Source organism: Peromyscus californicus, unplaced genomic scaffold, assembly GCF_007827085.1.
Source record: "Peromyscus californicus insignis strain IS unplaced genomic scaffold, ASM782708v3 Scaffold_16__1_contigs__length_79575227, whole genome shotgun sequence".
NCBI lineage: Eukaryota > Metazoa > Chordata > Mammalia > Rodentia > Cricetidae > Peromyscus > Peromyscus californicus.
The window spans coordinates 4,491,066-4,507,437 of NW_026294458.1; the positions used below are offsets into that span (position 1 = coordinate 4,491,066).

Below are 16,372 nucleotides of genomic sequence, written 5' to 3' on the forward strand. Positions count from 1 at the left end.
TTTTTGCCTTTTGTTTCTTGGTGGCTGGAGTTGGCTGCAGGGCCCTACCGATGCATGTGTGTTCCACCTCTGAGGAGCTCGCCAAGGCCTCCCAGAGCAGCTCTTGATCAAAGCATTATGTACTACTGCAAGAGTCAAATTCCGTCCAATTCCAAACCCAAGGACCCCAGAACTCTTCATTTACCTCATATAATATATACATATAAATAACTGAACATTTTTAGAAAAGCTACAAGAATAAGGGAGTAAACAGGACAGCAACAAACCTTTGCACAGATTTACTTCTTGGTTCTTTGTGGAACTCCCTGGGCCTTGAACATGCTGTGCTCAACCGCTGCCCACACTGCAGCCCCAGATTGGTTTATTCTTAACATTTTGACACACATATTTCATTATCAGTTAGCTATCTATCTGTATTTTCTGAATCATTTGTCAGTAAATTTGTCCCTTTACCTCTGAATGCTTTAGTTATATTTTCTAAGCATTGGGATTTTCTCTTTTATGATGTCTTAGTCAGTGTTCTACTGCTGTGAAGAGACCCCATGACCACAGCAACTCCTCTAAGTCAAGTGTTTAATTGGGGCTGGCTTACAGTTTGAGAAGTTGGTCTGTTATCATCATGGCGGGGAGCATGGTGACAGGCATGGCAGCATGGTGCTGGAAAAATGATTGATAGCTACATCCTGATCTGTTGGAGGGGAGGAGAGGAGAGGAGAGGAGAGGAGAGGAGAGGACAGGGGAGGGGAGGGGAGGGGGAGGGAGGAGGGGGAAAGGAGAGAAGAGGGGAGGAGAGGAGAGAGAGAGGCTGGGCTTTTGAAACTTCCAAACTCACCCCCAGTGATACACTTCCTTCAACAAGGCCACACCCACTCCAACAAGGCCACATCTCCTAATCTCTTCTCAAATAGTGCCTGTCAGAGTGTTTTGTGTTGAATGGGTTGGTTGAAGAAAAAAGTCTCTCCAAGCCGGGCAGTGGTGGCTCACGCCTTTAATCCCAGCACTCGGGAGGCAGAGCCAGGCAGATCTCTGTGAGTTTGAGGTCAGCCTGGTCTACAGAGCGAGATCCAGGACAGGCACCAAAACTACACAGAGAAACCCTGTCTCAAAAAAAAAAAAAAAGTCTCTCCAAGATGAATTTTAAGGCCCATGTGGCAGCAGGAAGGTCAAAGCTCTGATAAACTGAACCCTGAACAGCTCTACAAAGGTATGTTTATTGTTTGTTACACAAAGTTGTTTTTGGGGTAAAGTATTTCCTCATATCAAGGTCCTATCTAATCTATATGTTTCTCTAAAGGAAAACATCACATGCCCTCATGACGTTAGTCCATTATTGTATGTAGTTTGTAACACACAATAAGCCAAGAGCCTCAGGTGTGCCAGAGGCATCTTGTGACCAACATCGTGCAAAGACTGCAACGCCCCTTCAGAAAAACAATTCTGGAAATCACTGTTTTCCACAAAGATTCTTTACTGTTTTCCACAATGATTTGTCAAGGTCAAAATACTTCTAGAAAACAACTATTCACTCAATGTCTACCCCAGAGATGGCAACTCTGCTAAATTCCTACAAGAGTCACTCCCCAATGACTAAGCATTCAAATGTATGAGCCTTAGGGAGCCTTTCTTATTCAAACCACCACAGTAACCACAGTGTGGCTGTCTGTCTCCATGACTTGAAAGCTGAGGCCGCACTTTCACCTGATTGTGTAGATACCAATTTTCCAGCTGACTTAGTTTATTTTATTGCACTTTTCCTTCCACCACAAGACCTACCCTAGGGTGAAGTAATGCACTAGTGTATCCTGTCTCTGGAATCCTTTAATCGAGAGCAGTCCCATAGCCTTCCTACGCTATTTATTATAGTGATCCTTTGTCAGAAAGACAGATCATGTTTCTCATTTTTATATTAATCAGTTTCTCTGTCACAGCTGGGTTCCAGTTCCAATGTCAGCACTGGAACAGTGACGCTGTGGCCTCTCCATCCTCTGTTGTTACAGGCGTAGAAAGTTCACCTGTCCTTCTGCAGTACCACATAGTGGTGACCAAGCAAGGCCTAGCTCAGTTTCTCTACTACATTGTTACTATTTCCTAGTGACCGAAAGCAGTCTTACAGCACTTTCCCACTGAGTGACATTCCCAGTCAGATGCTCCAAGCCAGGCATGGTAGGACACAGCTATCCTACTATGAATTTAGGAGGGTGAGATAGGAGGACTGCAAATTTGAGGCTAGATTGGGCTACGTAGTACGTCTAAAGCCAGACTTGCTTAATATGGGTTTCATATTAAGATCCTGTCTCAACAACAAAAAGATCTTCCAGATTTCTACTGTGTCTTCCTCGAGTCCAACTCCCTTCAAAGGCTGTCCTGCAGGGCAGAGGTATTGCTGGTTTTTTATTTTACTCTTTGATACTCTGTTCTTTTCTCCTTGGGGGCCCATTACCCAGCTCCCAAATAAACTCATGGAGGAGACATATTCTTACTTATGAATGCCCAGCCTTAGCTTGACTTATTTCTAGTCAGCTTTTTTTTTTAACTTAAATTATCCCCCCTATCTTTTGCCTCTGGGCTTTTGCCTTTCTCTATTTCTGTATATCTTTTCTTTCCTTCTTATGCCGTGTCTGGCTGTGTGGCTGGGTGGCTGAACTCTTCTTTCTCGATCCTTGATCTCTTCTCTCAGATTTCTCCTTCTATTTATTCTCTCTGCCTGCCAGCCCTGCCTATCCTTTCTCCTGCCTTGCTATTGGCCATTCAGCTCTTTATTAGACCAATTGGGTGCTTTAGACAGGCAAAGTAACACAGCTTCACAGAGTTAAATAAATGCATCATAAGAGAATACAAAACATCTTTGCATCATTAAATGTTGCACAGCATAAACAAATGTAACATATCTTCAACTAATATTCTACAACATGAAGGCCTGACAGGAGAGCTTGAGGAGCTAAGAGAAGGGCCCAGAACCAGGGCCTGCAGTTTCAGGTGCCCAGGGCAGGGCACACACACTGACCACTGTCCCGCTGAGGGTGCTGCACAAGAGACCATGGAGACTCAGTCGATGACTCTTCTGCTGTGTTCTGTCTCTCTGAGGACACACAGGTTAGAAATTACCATTCCACGGGCTTTCCCGGGACAGACACACCTATACACAACACCCAGAATACATCCTTGAAAGGGATTTCATTGTGCTGTAAGTACACACAGGTGCTTAGGGAATCAGGGAGTGAGGATATGCTTATGGCTGGGAGGATTGTGGAAGGCTTCCTTGAGCTAACTTGTGGTTTTGACCTTGAAAGAGTCTAGAGAAAGATGTCTGGAGAAATTGTTACTTAGAAATGCGTGATCAAGTATGACTTTTCAACTTCATGTAGGTAGATCTAGGCCCTTGAAAAGTGCTGTGAGGAACGTAAGAGCCCCGAGGAGCGAATCATAACACTTTTCTGCTTGATGCCCTGCTTAGGAGGCACTGAATGATGCCATCTAATTCTTATTTCCAGACACGGATGAAACATGCCCATCCTTCACCAGACTGAGCTTCCACAGTGCAGTGGTTGGTACAGGATTAAATGTGAGACTGATGCTCTACACACAGAGAAATCAGATCTGTGCACAACTCATCAACTCCACAGCTCTGGGGAGCTTAAATGTGACTAAGAAAACCACCTTCATTATCCATGGCTTCCGGCCAACAGGCTCCCCTCCAGTTTGGATGGAAGAGTTGGTACAGAGTTTGCTCAATGTACAAGAGATGAACGTGGTGGTTGTTGATTGGAATCGAGGAGCGACAACTGTGATATACACCCACGCCTCAGGCAAGACCAGAAAAGTAGCTTTTATTTTGAAGGAATTTATCGACGAGATGTTGGTAAGACAAACTCCTCTTAGATGCCCCTGGCTGCTTGTTTGGAAGCTTAAAGCCAAAAGGCATCTCCTAGTTAGATGGTGGGTTGTTTTTTATTCAGACATTGTGCAAGTCTGAATAAACCCAGGGAAGAGGGTATGGCTGCGCAGATTGTCCACTTCACAAGGAAGGGGTACAGGGCAATGTCCATGTAAATGCTGTAGATTTTATGTCCTCACAATCTTCTGTAGATGATGACCAAAGGTCTCGTGACAGGAGCAGCATCTTGCAGCTACTGTGAAGGTGTCTTTGAGTAGGAGAGGCTCTGCCCAGAGTTCTTGGTTTAAATGCCTGGACCTCCTTCGACCAGAGACTAATGTCCAGATTACTCCAAACCACAATGAAAACACATGGTCCAATGACACAGTCAATGTTGTTAGAAGGCCTCTCAAGGCAGGGCCTTAGCTTTTATCTAGTGAGTAATCTCATGAGCTGCCCCCATCCCCCACCCCCTCTCTTTTTTCTTTCTTTCTTTCTTCCTTCCTTCCTTCCTTTCTTTCTTTCTTTCTTTCTTTCTTTCTTTCTTTCTTTCTTTCTTTCTTTCTTTTTTAAAGACAGGGTTTCTCTGTGTAGCCCTGGCTGACCTGGAACTCACTCTGTTGTAGACCAGGCTGGCCTCGAACTCAGACATCCGCCGGCCTCTGCCTCCCAAGGATTAAAGGTGTGCACCACCACTCAGCAGAGCTGTCCTTTCTAACAATAACAAAAACATTGCGTGAAGTCAGAGCATTCAGAGAGACTCCCACACAAGGACCACTGTGGCTGGTGGTGATGAGTTGTACATGAGCTCCTCAGCAAGCAGGTAGTATTTGGGTGGCTCAGAGCCAGCTATCCAGCCTGTCATCCAGTGTGCTCTCCCTTCCCCCACTTTTCCTTCCCCTGAGATGGCGACTCCACCAAAATGCTTTATCATCCCCTCCCTGATCTGGAATCCCTAAAGATGTCCCTGCTCGAGGACCAGCAGAGTCAGGAATGGAGACACCGAGAAACACAAGTTTGGGGTTAGGCTGGTTTAAATCCTGCTCTGCACGCTGCTCAACTGCTTTACTTGGGCCAGATGACTTCAACTCTGGGCTTCAGTTCCCTCCCCTGCGAATTAAAGTAGTAGAATCAGCATTTCAGGATGCCGTAAAGGTTCCTCATTTTGTGCCAGGCTGGGGATTGAACGCTTATAACCTATGAGGCAAGCTCTCCACCACTGAGCTACTTCTCCAGCCCTCTTGTGGCATTTAAATGAGACAGTAGGGGCTAAGGAGTTGGCACAGTTGATAAATACTTGACGTGAAAATACGAAGGCCTGAGTTCAACCCCCAGAACCTACGTGAAAAATCTGGGCACAGCAGTGTGCAGTGCATATCTGTAATCCCAGACCCGGGAAAGGGAGAGAGAAGACCCTGGGCTTGCTGGCTGGTCTAAGCAAGTCAGCTAACTCCAGGTTCAGTGAGAGATCCTGTCTCAAAAAATAAGGTGGGGAGCAATTGAAGGAGATATCTAACTTAAGAGGGAAGATTTATTTATTCTTTTAAAATATATATACAGGTGTTTTGCCTGCATGTATATATGTATACCATGTGTATGCCTGGTGCCTACAGAAGTCAGAAGGAGGCATCAGAGCCCCTGGAACTGAGTTAAATACAATTGTGAGCTCCTCTTTGGGTGCTGAGAATTGAACCTGGCTCCTCTGCAAGAGCAACAAATGTTTCTTAACCACTGAAGCATCTCTCTAGCCCGACATGTGACGTTTTGACCATACGTAAGTGTATAAATGTGTATGCATACCCACCCACCCGCAAAAGAGTCAGAGTGAGACAATAGATACGAAGTACTTAAGAATTTTTTCCCAAGTAAACAGCTAGGAAAGCTCTGCAAGTGTCGGCAATTTCTTGAACTCACACAAATTATTAATGAAATTCTAGGCCAAAGGAGCTTCTCTGGACAACATTTATATGATTGGAGTGAGTCTAGGAGCACACATATCTGGATTTGTTGGAGAAATGTATGCTGGGAAGCTGGGGAGAATCACAGGTAAGGTTCCTATCGGTGACCAGGGTCTCACCTGGGCACCAGAGTTTGAAACAAGTTCTCCCAGTTAGTAAGGTCCAGATAATATTAACCTCAACCTATGACTTAATAAAATATATGTAGTGCATTTTGCAAATTGTGTATGTCACAGGAAAGTTTGGTGGTGACTTTATTTCTCTTACAGTAACCCCCTCCACCCCCCAGCAATGTCCCACGGGGATTTGATCTGTGCCCAGAGAGCCTTCTTCCTTGGGTTAATTCAGGTGGCCTGAACTATGTAACTAGAACTCACCAGGCATGGCTGCAGGCTCACAGAAGGGAAAGGAGTCGGGAATTTTGGCGGCTGGGCCTGACTGACTGTCTAAATATCAGCTTTCTGGCGACTCGGAGTGAAAACACCCCAAACTGCAGCAAGTCAAACCCTACAGGACAAAGCCTCCCTTTCTGGACCTCTTGCCTGGAGCTTAGGAATTTTCCACAGCTACTCACAGGGCTGAGGGTTGCCCCAGCTTGCAGGAATTCATCATTCACCTTTCCCAGGAATCATCCTCACGCCAGGGTTTTAAATGTAGGGGGCCTGTAGGATAGAAGTCTGTGGAAGGAGAGGAAATATAAATGACTCAAAACATGTATTTGGGGGGCAGTAACTGTTATTTATTAAGCGGCGCTGTTTACTGTGTGAGAAAAGCCATAAGGTACAACAAAACCCACTGTAAGAGTTTATTAGGGGAATAGAGAGGAGATATGCATCGGCCTGTGGAATGACCATGCAGGAGGAGAGGGAAAGAATGGGTGGAACCCACTTTTATAGGTTCCCCACTCCCAAACCCCCGCACATGCACATATGTGCTTACTAGCTACACCACGCATGCGTATAGATACGAGACCATGCAGCGCATGGATTACATAGGATGTAAGGCCCTAGGATGACTGAGCACCTTGCCTGGCTACTGGACAGAGCATGCATGGTCATGCAGCTGGGGGAGCAGCTAGGAATTCTAAAAGTAACCTCACCACCCCAATACCCACTCCCTCACCCCATTGGCTGGCATTGCTTCCCAAAGTTTGTCCTGGATGTTTGTTTGTTTTTTCCTCACTTTTCACAAAGGCCAAGGCTGCCTCAGTTATCTAACTTACACTTTCCTAGGGAAACAAAGTAGTTTTAAAAGTTCAGAAAGTATTATCACTATATTTTAAAAAATCAATGTGTCTTTACAAGAGAGAAAGAGAGAGACAGAGACTGAGACACACACACACAGAGACGGAGAGAGGGAGAGACAAAGAGACAGAGACAGAGAGAGAGACAGAGAGAGAGAGAGAGAGAGAGAGAGAGAGAGAGAGAGAGAGAGAGACAGAGAGAGAATCCTCACACTTTGAAAGGGCAGCTGGCTTGGACTGGCCGCACCCTAGGAGTCCCTTTTCTGGTAGATGGGACTGTTTCTTTCCAATGCTGGGCTGAAGTGGGGGAGGGTGGAGGGTGTCGACTTCCAGCAATTGCTGGTTTCTGTGATTTCCTTTGTAGTGACTAATCCCAAGCTGCCAACTTCATATCACTGACCACAGAGCTGGGAAGAACTGGGCCAAGTCTACCCTTTGGCCAAGTGTTTTGTTCTACCCACATGCCGTGTTCCCTCGGTGCCTCTTGACACTCGGTCCTCCCAACTGCTGTGAACTGCAGTGGAAATTCCCCACGCCAGGTTTTCTGCTCCTCCAGGCCCCTGTGACCTGCCTTGTGACCTGGACTCAACTTCTGGTCCACAAGTCAATTTGCAACCTCCATGATGTCCCCAGTTCTCATCACCTTTGAGCCTCAAGTGTAGTCCCATCTGTCTCAGGGGAAATCTCTGTCCCAGTATCCTTCCTTGATTGACTGTGCTCACTGGATCACGGGGTGGGAATGTGCTCTGTCACCTAAGGACACAAGTCACTATTATTTCCTGAGACAAGGCTAGGTCGGGCCTGACCCTGCCTGGCCCTTCACCCTGTTCCCTTGGCCGTTTTCCTCCCTTGTGCTCCATTCTCCAGGCATATTTTTGGTTTGACTTCTCATTCATTCGTTCATTCATTCATTCATTCACTCATTCGTACATTCATTCATACATTTGGTACTGGGATGAATCCTGAGTCTTACGTATGCCAGGCCCAGGCTGTGCTTTGAATAACTTCCCAAGATCAGGAGTCTGTACTTTGAACCAGCAGATACAGGGGGTCTGATCAGCACCCTTTGAGAAACAATATAGCAGCCATTAGCTACATGTAGCCACTGGACACTTGAAATGCAGCCAGTGCAGAGATGGGCTGTTGGTGCAGACTATGCACTGGTTTTTGAAGGCTAAGCTTCAGAGGAAAAAATGTAACATTGATTACATTGACACAACAATTTTTAGACATACTGGGTTAAGTAAGATTCATTATTTTCGTTTTGTTTTATTTTGTTCAGTTGAGACAGGGTTTCTCTCTGCAGCCTAGGCTGGCCTAGAAACCCACTAAGCTCAGGCTAGCCTTAAGTTCATGGCAATCCTCCTGCCTCAGTCTCCTAAGTGCTGGGGTTACAAGTGTGATCTACCAAACCTGGCTGGTTTTTGTCCTGTCTATTATTTTTAATTTTTAAGTAATATTTTCTATTTTTTTTTTTTTTTTTTTTGGTTTTTCGAGACAGGGTTTCTCTGTGTAGCTTTGTGCCTGTCCTGGAACTCACTTGGTAGCCCAGGCTGGCCTCGAACTCACAGAGATCCGCCTGGCTCTGCCTCCCAAGTGCTGGGATTAAAGGCGTGCGCCACCACCGCCCGGCCCAATATTTTCTATTTTATAGCTAAAATAATCAAATGTTTAATTTATTATTGTATTTAATATTTAACTAAAATATTAACTGGTTTTAATTATAAACATATAGAATATTTTTTTATTTTCTATATATTATGTTTGTGTATATGTGTGTGTGTGTGAGTGCATGTGTGTGGGCACAGCGTGTATGTAAAAGTCAGAGGACAGTTCACAGAGTCAGATCTCCTACATTGTGTAAGTCCTGGGCTTGAACTCAGGCTGGCAGGCTGGCATGTGCCTTTACCCACTGAACCATCCAGGACACACTTTTTTTGTCTTCTTGAGAAAGGATGTGCCTCTGTAGCCCAGGCTTGTTTTGAACTCACTTGTACTCCCAAGCTAGCCTTGAATCTGAGATATTCCTGTCTTAGCTTCTTAAGTTCTCCCAGGTCTGGTTTAAAATTTAATTTTTTGTTTTGTTGTTTTTCAAGGGTTTCTCTGTGTAGCCCTGGCTGTCCTGGATCTCGCTCTGTAGACCAGGCTGTCAGCAAACTCACAGAGATCCTCCTGCCTTTGCCTCACAAGTTTGGGGTTTAAAGGCGTGCGCCACCGCACCCAACTAAAATTTAATTTTTTAATTTAATATTTTGTGTTTTGGGAATTGAATCCAGGGCATCACTGCATATAAAGTAAGCACTCTATGATCTGAGCCATGTCCCCAGCCTTGTGTTCTTTTGTTTTAAATTGTGTGTGTGTGTGTGTGTGTGTGTGTGTGTGTGTGTGTGTGTGTGTGTGTGTATGCCAGTGCCGTGTATGTGCAGGTACCAGAAGAGGGCATCAGATCCCCTGGTTGTGAACTGAACCTGGGCCAGTTTCAGAAGAGCAGCATTCTGTTGAGCTATCTCTTCAGCCCCATAGTCCTCATACTCTTTTATTTTTATGTATGAGTGTGCTGCATGTCTACCTTCATGCCAGAAGAAGACATCAGATCCTATCATAGATAGTTGTGAGCCACCATGTGGTTGCTGGGAATTGAACTCGGGACCTCTGGAAGAGCAGCCAGTGCTCTTAACTGCTGAGCCTTCTCTCCAGCTCCCTTCATAGTCTTAAAATCAAGTCCTTGTTTGTTTTAAAAGCATTTTAGGCTAGGAGATGGCTCAGCAGATAAAAGCACTTGCTGAGCAAGTATGAGGGCCAGAGTTTAGATCCTCAGCACCGATATAAATGCCAGGTGTGTGTGTGTGTGTGTGTGTGTGTGTGTGTGTGTGTGTGTGTGTGTGGCTTGTCTATAATCCCAGCATTGGGATGGCAGAGAAAGGATCCTTGGAGCAAGCTGGCAAGCTGGACTAGACTGGATTCAAGTGAGCAGCCTTACGTTAATATATAAAGTGGAGGGGGATAAAGGAAGACAAGCAATGTCAGCCTCTGGACTCCGTGTGCACACAGACACAGACATAGACACACAGGCATAAACACACAGACACACAGGCACACTAATATACATATACATATGCATGCAACACACACATTTTAGGTGACTGCTAGAAACTTTCAATTACAAATATGGGTTCACGTTCTGGACCATAATTTTACCTCCATTTCATAAGTCCTGGTGTGTGGCTAGCACTCCCACCCCTCTCAATACCCCAGCTAAATGTTTTATCTAGATCTACGGGAGGCTGCAAGCCAGGGTACTCACTCTATTTTTTGCGAAGGAAGTGGTTGGTGTTGACTGATGGGGCCGATGGTGGTGGTGGGGAGGATTCTGGGTAAATTCTTTCCAAGGCTGTGGAGTCTTTCCCTACTGTGTTAAGAGCTGTTGTGTTTAGGGCACCTGTTTTCCTTGCGTGACTGGGTGTTTCCTCATGCCCTCCTACACCAGTTTCAGTTGGAGCGGACAGAAGAAGGCTGGGGGTGGAGGAGTAAGGAAAGGAAGGAGGCGAAGAAATGTTTCAAGGGATCACAGGACATTGGGAGGGAAGAAAACAGGAAACCGAAGCAAAGGTGCTATCTGTCTCTTAGATTGTGTGTGGAACACGGGAAGAGGAGATGTCCTCAATGCTTAGCGTGCGTGAGGTCCTGGCTTCATTCTCCAGCACCTAAAAGAAGAGTAAAGTGAACCTAAACATAAAATGATATTAACAGGTTAAACCTCCAAGGAAGACGCCCTTGAAACCCTCTCTGCACAGGGTTCTAGTCACTGGGGCTTTCCTCACGCTCCACTTTGTAAGTTCTCATTTTGTAGTTCCAGAACCCCAAGGGTGGTTCCCCAGATTTTCCAGGTGTTTCATTGCTGTGGTAATGAAACCCAGTCAATACCGACCAAGACCAAGACATCAGTTCAGGCATTATGGGGTGCATTTGCTCTGCCTTATCTGTAGTGTGGCATGCTCTTCCAAACCTAGCTCTCTAGGGAGTTTCATGACTTCCTGCTGAGTTGGCCCAGCTAGGTGCTGAGAGACCACGGGCGAGGCGGATGGAGGGGGCTGTACTCTGGAGCCAGGCTCTGGCCACGATGCTTGAGTTCTCTGGGCCTCAGGAGCGGTCACCTGTAGAATGGAATCATACTGGCCACCTGCTGCCTCCTGGTTTTGTGATGTGTTTCAAATGAGTGAGTAAATGAATGAAAGTGGACCTGAGTAGGGTTTCTGAAATCCCTAAAATGGGGAGGACCAGAGAGGTTATGGGTGCCTTTAATTTAAGGCCTTAATTTAATTAATGCCTTTAATTTAATAGCACACATGAAACTGGGGCAGATGGATATCCAATTAGAGGCCAGCCTGGGCTACATCGCTAATTCAAGACAGTCTGGGCTATATGATGGGGCTTTGTCTTAAAATCAAGGGCTGGGGATGTAGATGGATGTAGCTTCACGCATAAGGGTTTAATTCCCAGAGCTACCTTTTCCTCTTTCATGCTCTCTGATGGTTTTTGCCGCAGGAGCCTTTCTACCCCCCATGACCTCACCTGTGGGGCTCTTTTCCAGCTGGGGCTCCTCATGCAGCCTGCCTGCTGTTCTCAGAGCCATTGCCAGGGTAACCATCCACACTGTGGGAAAAAAGCTACAGGCTGTGGACGGTTGTCCTGGGGGATGCTAGCAATTACTCACCCAAGCACGCCCTGCAGCCAGCCTGTGAGCCATCCTCTCCGGGAGGGATCAAAGACAGCTTCGGTGATTCACGGAGTGGGGCTGCCAAGCTGTTCTGCCTTGTCTTTTAGGTCTTGACCCTGCGGGCCCTTTGTTCAATGGGAGACCTGCTGAGGACAGATTAGATCCCAGCGATGCACAGTTCATCGACGTCATCCACTCCGACACAGACGGTAACACTCCTTTGTGGATTCCTGACCCCAAGAGCACAGTCTCCTCCTCCCATTCCCTGATGCTATCTTTTCCTCCATGTGGGTAGGGGGGTCCAGCACCACTGGCGGGGGATCTAGGCCCAGGACCTGACGATGAAGCAGACATGATTTCCCTTTCTCTCACCCGGTTTTCCAAAGTGATCAAGTCCAATTAAAGCCAGGTTGGTCTGTCTATACACAGACAGTTGGCTTCAGATGAACAGTTTCCAGGGTGGCCTGACTTTTCTCTTATTCTCCTGTGCTGAGAGTGCTGTGTCTCCCCACCCAGAGCACCTCTGCCCTACTCCTGACTCTTTGTAGATCTTCCAGATCATTTCTGCCTCTCAACATGCCGGTTTCTTATCTGCTATTTGGTGTATGAGATGCCCAGCTGACACCTGGAGTCTCAAAATATGAAAACTATTATCACAATTACTGCAATAGGCTGCACATAACACATGCATGCACATATGTATATATAAACATTTATTTCTTTTCTGAGACTCTGGCTATGTATCCCAGGTTGGCTGCCACTGTGCAGCCGAGGCTGGTTATAAACTGTCAACCTTTTTGTCTCAGCCTCCAGGTTGCTGGATTATAAGCATGGACCATCACACCTGGTTCCATGTTAACCCTTTTTGTTTGAGTTTGTTTTTTGAGACAGGGTTTCTCTGTGTAACAGCCCGGCTGTCCTGGAACTCCCTTTGTAGACCAAGCTTGCTTCGAACTCACAGAGATCTGCTTATCTCTGCCTCCCGAAGGCTGGGATTACAGGCATGTGCCACCACCCCCCAGCTCCTATGTTAACCAACATTTTCTAATTATTTTTGGGGTTTGTATGGCTAGAGAAAATGAAGTTGTTACATTTCTAGGTACCCATTTTTAAAAGTGTTTCCAGTCCTTTTTATTGTGTTAGATCCCAGTGTGTTTGTTTGAAGCAGGGTCTCACTCTTTAGCCCAAGCTGGCTTCAAGCTCATAGCAATCCCCCTGCCTAAGCCTCCTAAGTGCAGGTATTACAAGTGTGAGCCACCACACCTGGCTTAGGGCCAACATTTTTATTTTTGTTCTTTTATTTTTATTTGTATTGGTGTCTTGATTGCATGTGTATCTGTGTACCACGTGTGTGCCTGATGCCCAAAGAGGCCAGAAGAAGGTATTGGATCCCCTGAGACTGGAGTTACAGTTACAACCACTGGAGGTAGTTTGGAGCCACCATGTGGGTGCTGGGAACCTAGCCCAGCTCCTCTGTATGAGCAGCCAGTGCTCTTAACCACTGAGCCATCTCTAGATCAGGTCCAAAAATTTTAAGACTTTATCTACTAAGTAAAAATGAATTGTTTCCTATTTCATTTTGTGAAGATTTATACAATATAAATAGAAGTTTAGGAATCTCATGACAATTAGAGGGCTCTGACTAAAAGTAAAGAAGAAACCCTAGGCCATCCTGTCAGCCCTACAGGGCCAAGTGCCCAGAGTCCAGATGGGATTCCATTCCATCACCCTTTGTGTGCTCAGCTGATGCAATCTGCTTGCTGCTTTCTAACGCACTAGCTCACAGCTTTGGGCAAGACCTTTAAGTAGGTATAAGGGCCGTGATGGCAACCACAACACCACCGCCCCTGCCTAACCCTGCAGGCAGGTGGACGTCATGATGTGCACGGTCCCCATGTAAGCCTTGTGTGTTCTCTTTTAGCACTTGGCTACAAGGAACCGCTAGGACACATAGACTTCTACCCGAATGGAGGACTGGATCAACCAGGCTGCCCAAAGACAATATTTGGAGGTAAGTGTCATACGTTATCCTTTGTAAGACAGTAGTTTGGAAAGGCATATTAAAATATCTGATACTAGCAGGTGTGATGATACATACCTGTAACACCAGCAGTGGGGAGGTGGAGGCAGGAGGATCCGGAGTTCAAGCACAGCCATGAGGTCCTGTCTCACAAACAAAACAAAAATCAACCATAAATTACCTGCTATCAATGGGCATTGTGAATAGAAAACAGACGGCCTGAAAAAAACAGAGGTGGCAGAACTATATATCACAAAACACAAATAGGAAGTTGGAGGGCAGCCTAAAGGTGAGATGAGGGGCAGAGTCAGAATCGGGTCCTCCCTAAGTGCTCTTATTCCTCACTGCTGCTAGAGAAAGGAAAGTCGTCTTGAAAAGCTTCTAGAACAAGGATGCTCTGGAGGTTTGGGAGCTGCCTCAGGGGGTAAGCATGCTCACTGCCCAAGCACAATGGCCTGAGCTCAGATGCCACTACCCACACGAAAGGCTGTGGGAGCCCGAGGCAGGAGGACCACTGAGGTTTTCCGGATGCCCGCCTAGGGCCATATTCGGCAAGAGACCCTGTGTCCTCAAAGGAATAGGTGAGGAATGACAGAGCAGGACCCCCGCTGTCCGCCTCTGACCCCCAGGAGCCTGCACGCATTGGAATATGCACACCTCCATGTGCATATACACTAACATACCACATTCACACAGTTGAAAAAAGCTAAAGATGGTTTGTACAAAATGACGTCCGTATAGGGCCACATTGGAATAGCAAAGTGTTTGAAAATGATCCAGCTGACATGACTTAAGTGGGCTTAACCATATGACTGAGCATCCAAATTCTGTCCTGTGCGACAGAGTGATGACATGTATCCCCTGCATTGTCACTGACACCACGGTATCTGCTAGAGGAAGTCCTAAGGAGCAGGAAGGCATACTGGCCTGTTGGGTTTTACCTCAGTCGGGTTTGGCCCAGATGCCTCATGCCCTCTTGGTCCCAGTTTGCCCTTCACTATCTCCTGTGTGGGCTGAACTGAGCGCCAGAAACAGGAACACTGATGTCGTAGCGGCACTCTATGGCCCACCCTGAGAGCCAACACAACCATGGGCCCTGTTTCCTGTTTTGTTTTGTTTTGTTGTTTTGTTTTCCTAGACAGGTTTCTCTGTATAGCCTTGGCTGTCCTGGAACTCACTCTATAGACCAGGCTGGCCTTGAACTCACAGAGATCTGCCTGTCTCTGCCTCCCAAGTGCTGGGATTAAAGGCGTGCACCACCACCACCCAGTTGAGGCTCAATTCTTTTTGGAACTACACCAGCAGCTCCAGGTCTTTTGATTTCCATCTCTGTGCATCATTAGCCTCCAGCTGCACCATAACACCTCATGCGTGACATCCACTGAGAAAGAGTCCTGCCTCTGACCATTCTTGCTTAGACTCTCCCTGCCATCACCTGCCATTCGGTCCTTCTCAGTTCACTCTGGTGGCAGGAACAGAACCCAGCCACCAGGAGGCTAGTATGAATGCCCCTTGGATCCATCGAACCTTAGATTCCTGCCATGGTGGTCTCACTGCTGTCCGGAAGCATTGTTGGAGATGTCCTGAGACCTATTGAACTAAGTCCAGGAAAGCTTCATAGCTTCTTGCTGGTCCTCACTGCCAGAAACTCCTCTAGGGTCACTCCTCCTAGATCTACACAACATCTCCCTACTTATGTTACAGATGAGCTAGTCTTAACTTCCACACACTCCTGTCTCAGTCACTGTTCTGTTGCTGAGAAGAGACACCATGATCAAGGCAAGTCTTATAAAAGAAAGCATTACTATCACAACCCACAAAGAACCAGCTTCCAGGGTACAGAAGGAAAGTCCACAGTGTAGCGCAAACTGAGACTTTTTCATCTGAGGGGGTTAGGGAGAAATAATCTCATGCACTCTCTCTTGATGGTTTCATTTCTTTATTCTCTGATCTTGTTCATGTCTCGTCATGTTGTTCTGTCTCGTTGCTCCATTGTTCCCTTTCTCTCCACTGCTTAAAAACTCTAACAAGCCGGGCGGTGGTGGCGCACGCCTTTAATCCCAGCACTCGGGAGGCAGAGCCAGGTGGATCTCTGTGAGTTCGAGGCCAGCCTGGGCTACCAAGTGAGTTCCAGGAAAGGCGCAAAGCTACACAGAGAAACCCTGTCTCGAAAAACCAAAAAAAAAAAAAAAAAAAAAAAAAAAAACTCTAACAAAATCTCTAAGACAGCTAGGTACAGTATATCTTGTAATATCCACTCAGCCAGGCACTTTCCATGAAATTAATGACCAAAATGCTTAAAACTTAGAGTGTATTCTCTGTCCTGTGTATAACTTCTAATTATCCAAGAATACCTGCAGCCCTCACAGGGGCTACAGAGTCAGATTGTTTTCTGTAGCCTTGACTAGTCAGAATTTATTTTCTCAAATTGAGGTCAGGAATGGGTGCAAGGACTTAATCATTTGCCAGCTAGCAATAATTGTGCTGTCTTTGTATTTATAACCTAGCCAGATAGTGCAGCTGTGTGTCCTTGTGAATTAAAAATTGGAAACATTTATCC

At 46.2% G+C, this 16,372-nt stretch overlaps 1 protein-coding gene across 1 annotated transcript in view; it reads left to right on the forward strand.

The window, feature by feature from the left end:
- The first annotated feature begins 1,146 nt into the window (after nt 1–1,146).
- The window catches only part of Liph (lipase H), a 42,684-nt gene continuing 27,458 nt past the window's right edge, over nt 1,147–16,372 (forward strand). The window contains exons 1-5 of the mRNA XM_052739883.1: nt 1,147–1,204; nt 3,492–3,859; nt 5,812–5,920; nt 11,900–12,001; nt 13,714–13,803. Coding sequence (XP_052595843.1) covers nt 1,147–1,204; nt 3,492–3,859; nt 5,812–5,920; nt 11,900–12,001; nt 13,714–13,803 — 727 coding nt within the window. The remainder of the gene's footprint in view (nt 1,205–3,491; nt 3,860–5,811; nt 5,921–11,899; nt 12,002–13,713; nt 13,804–16,372) is intronic.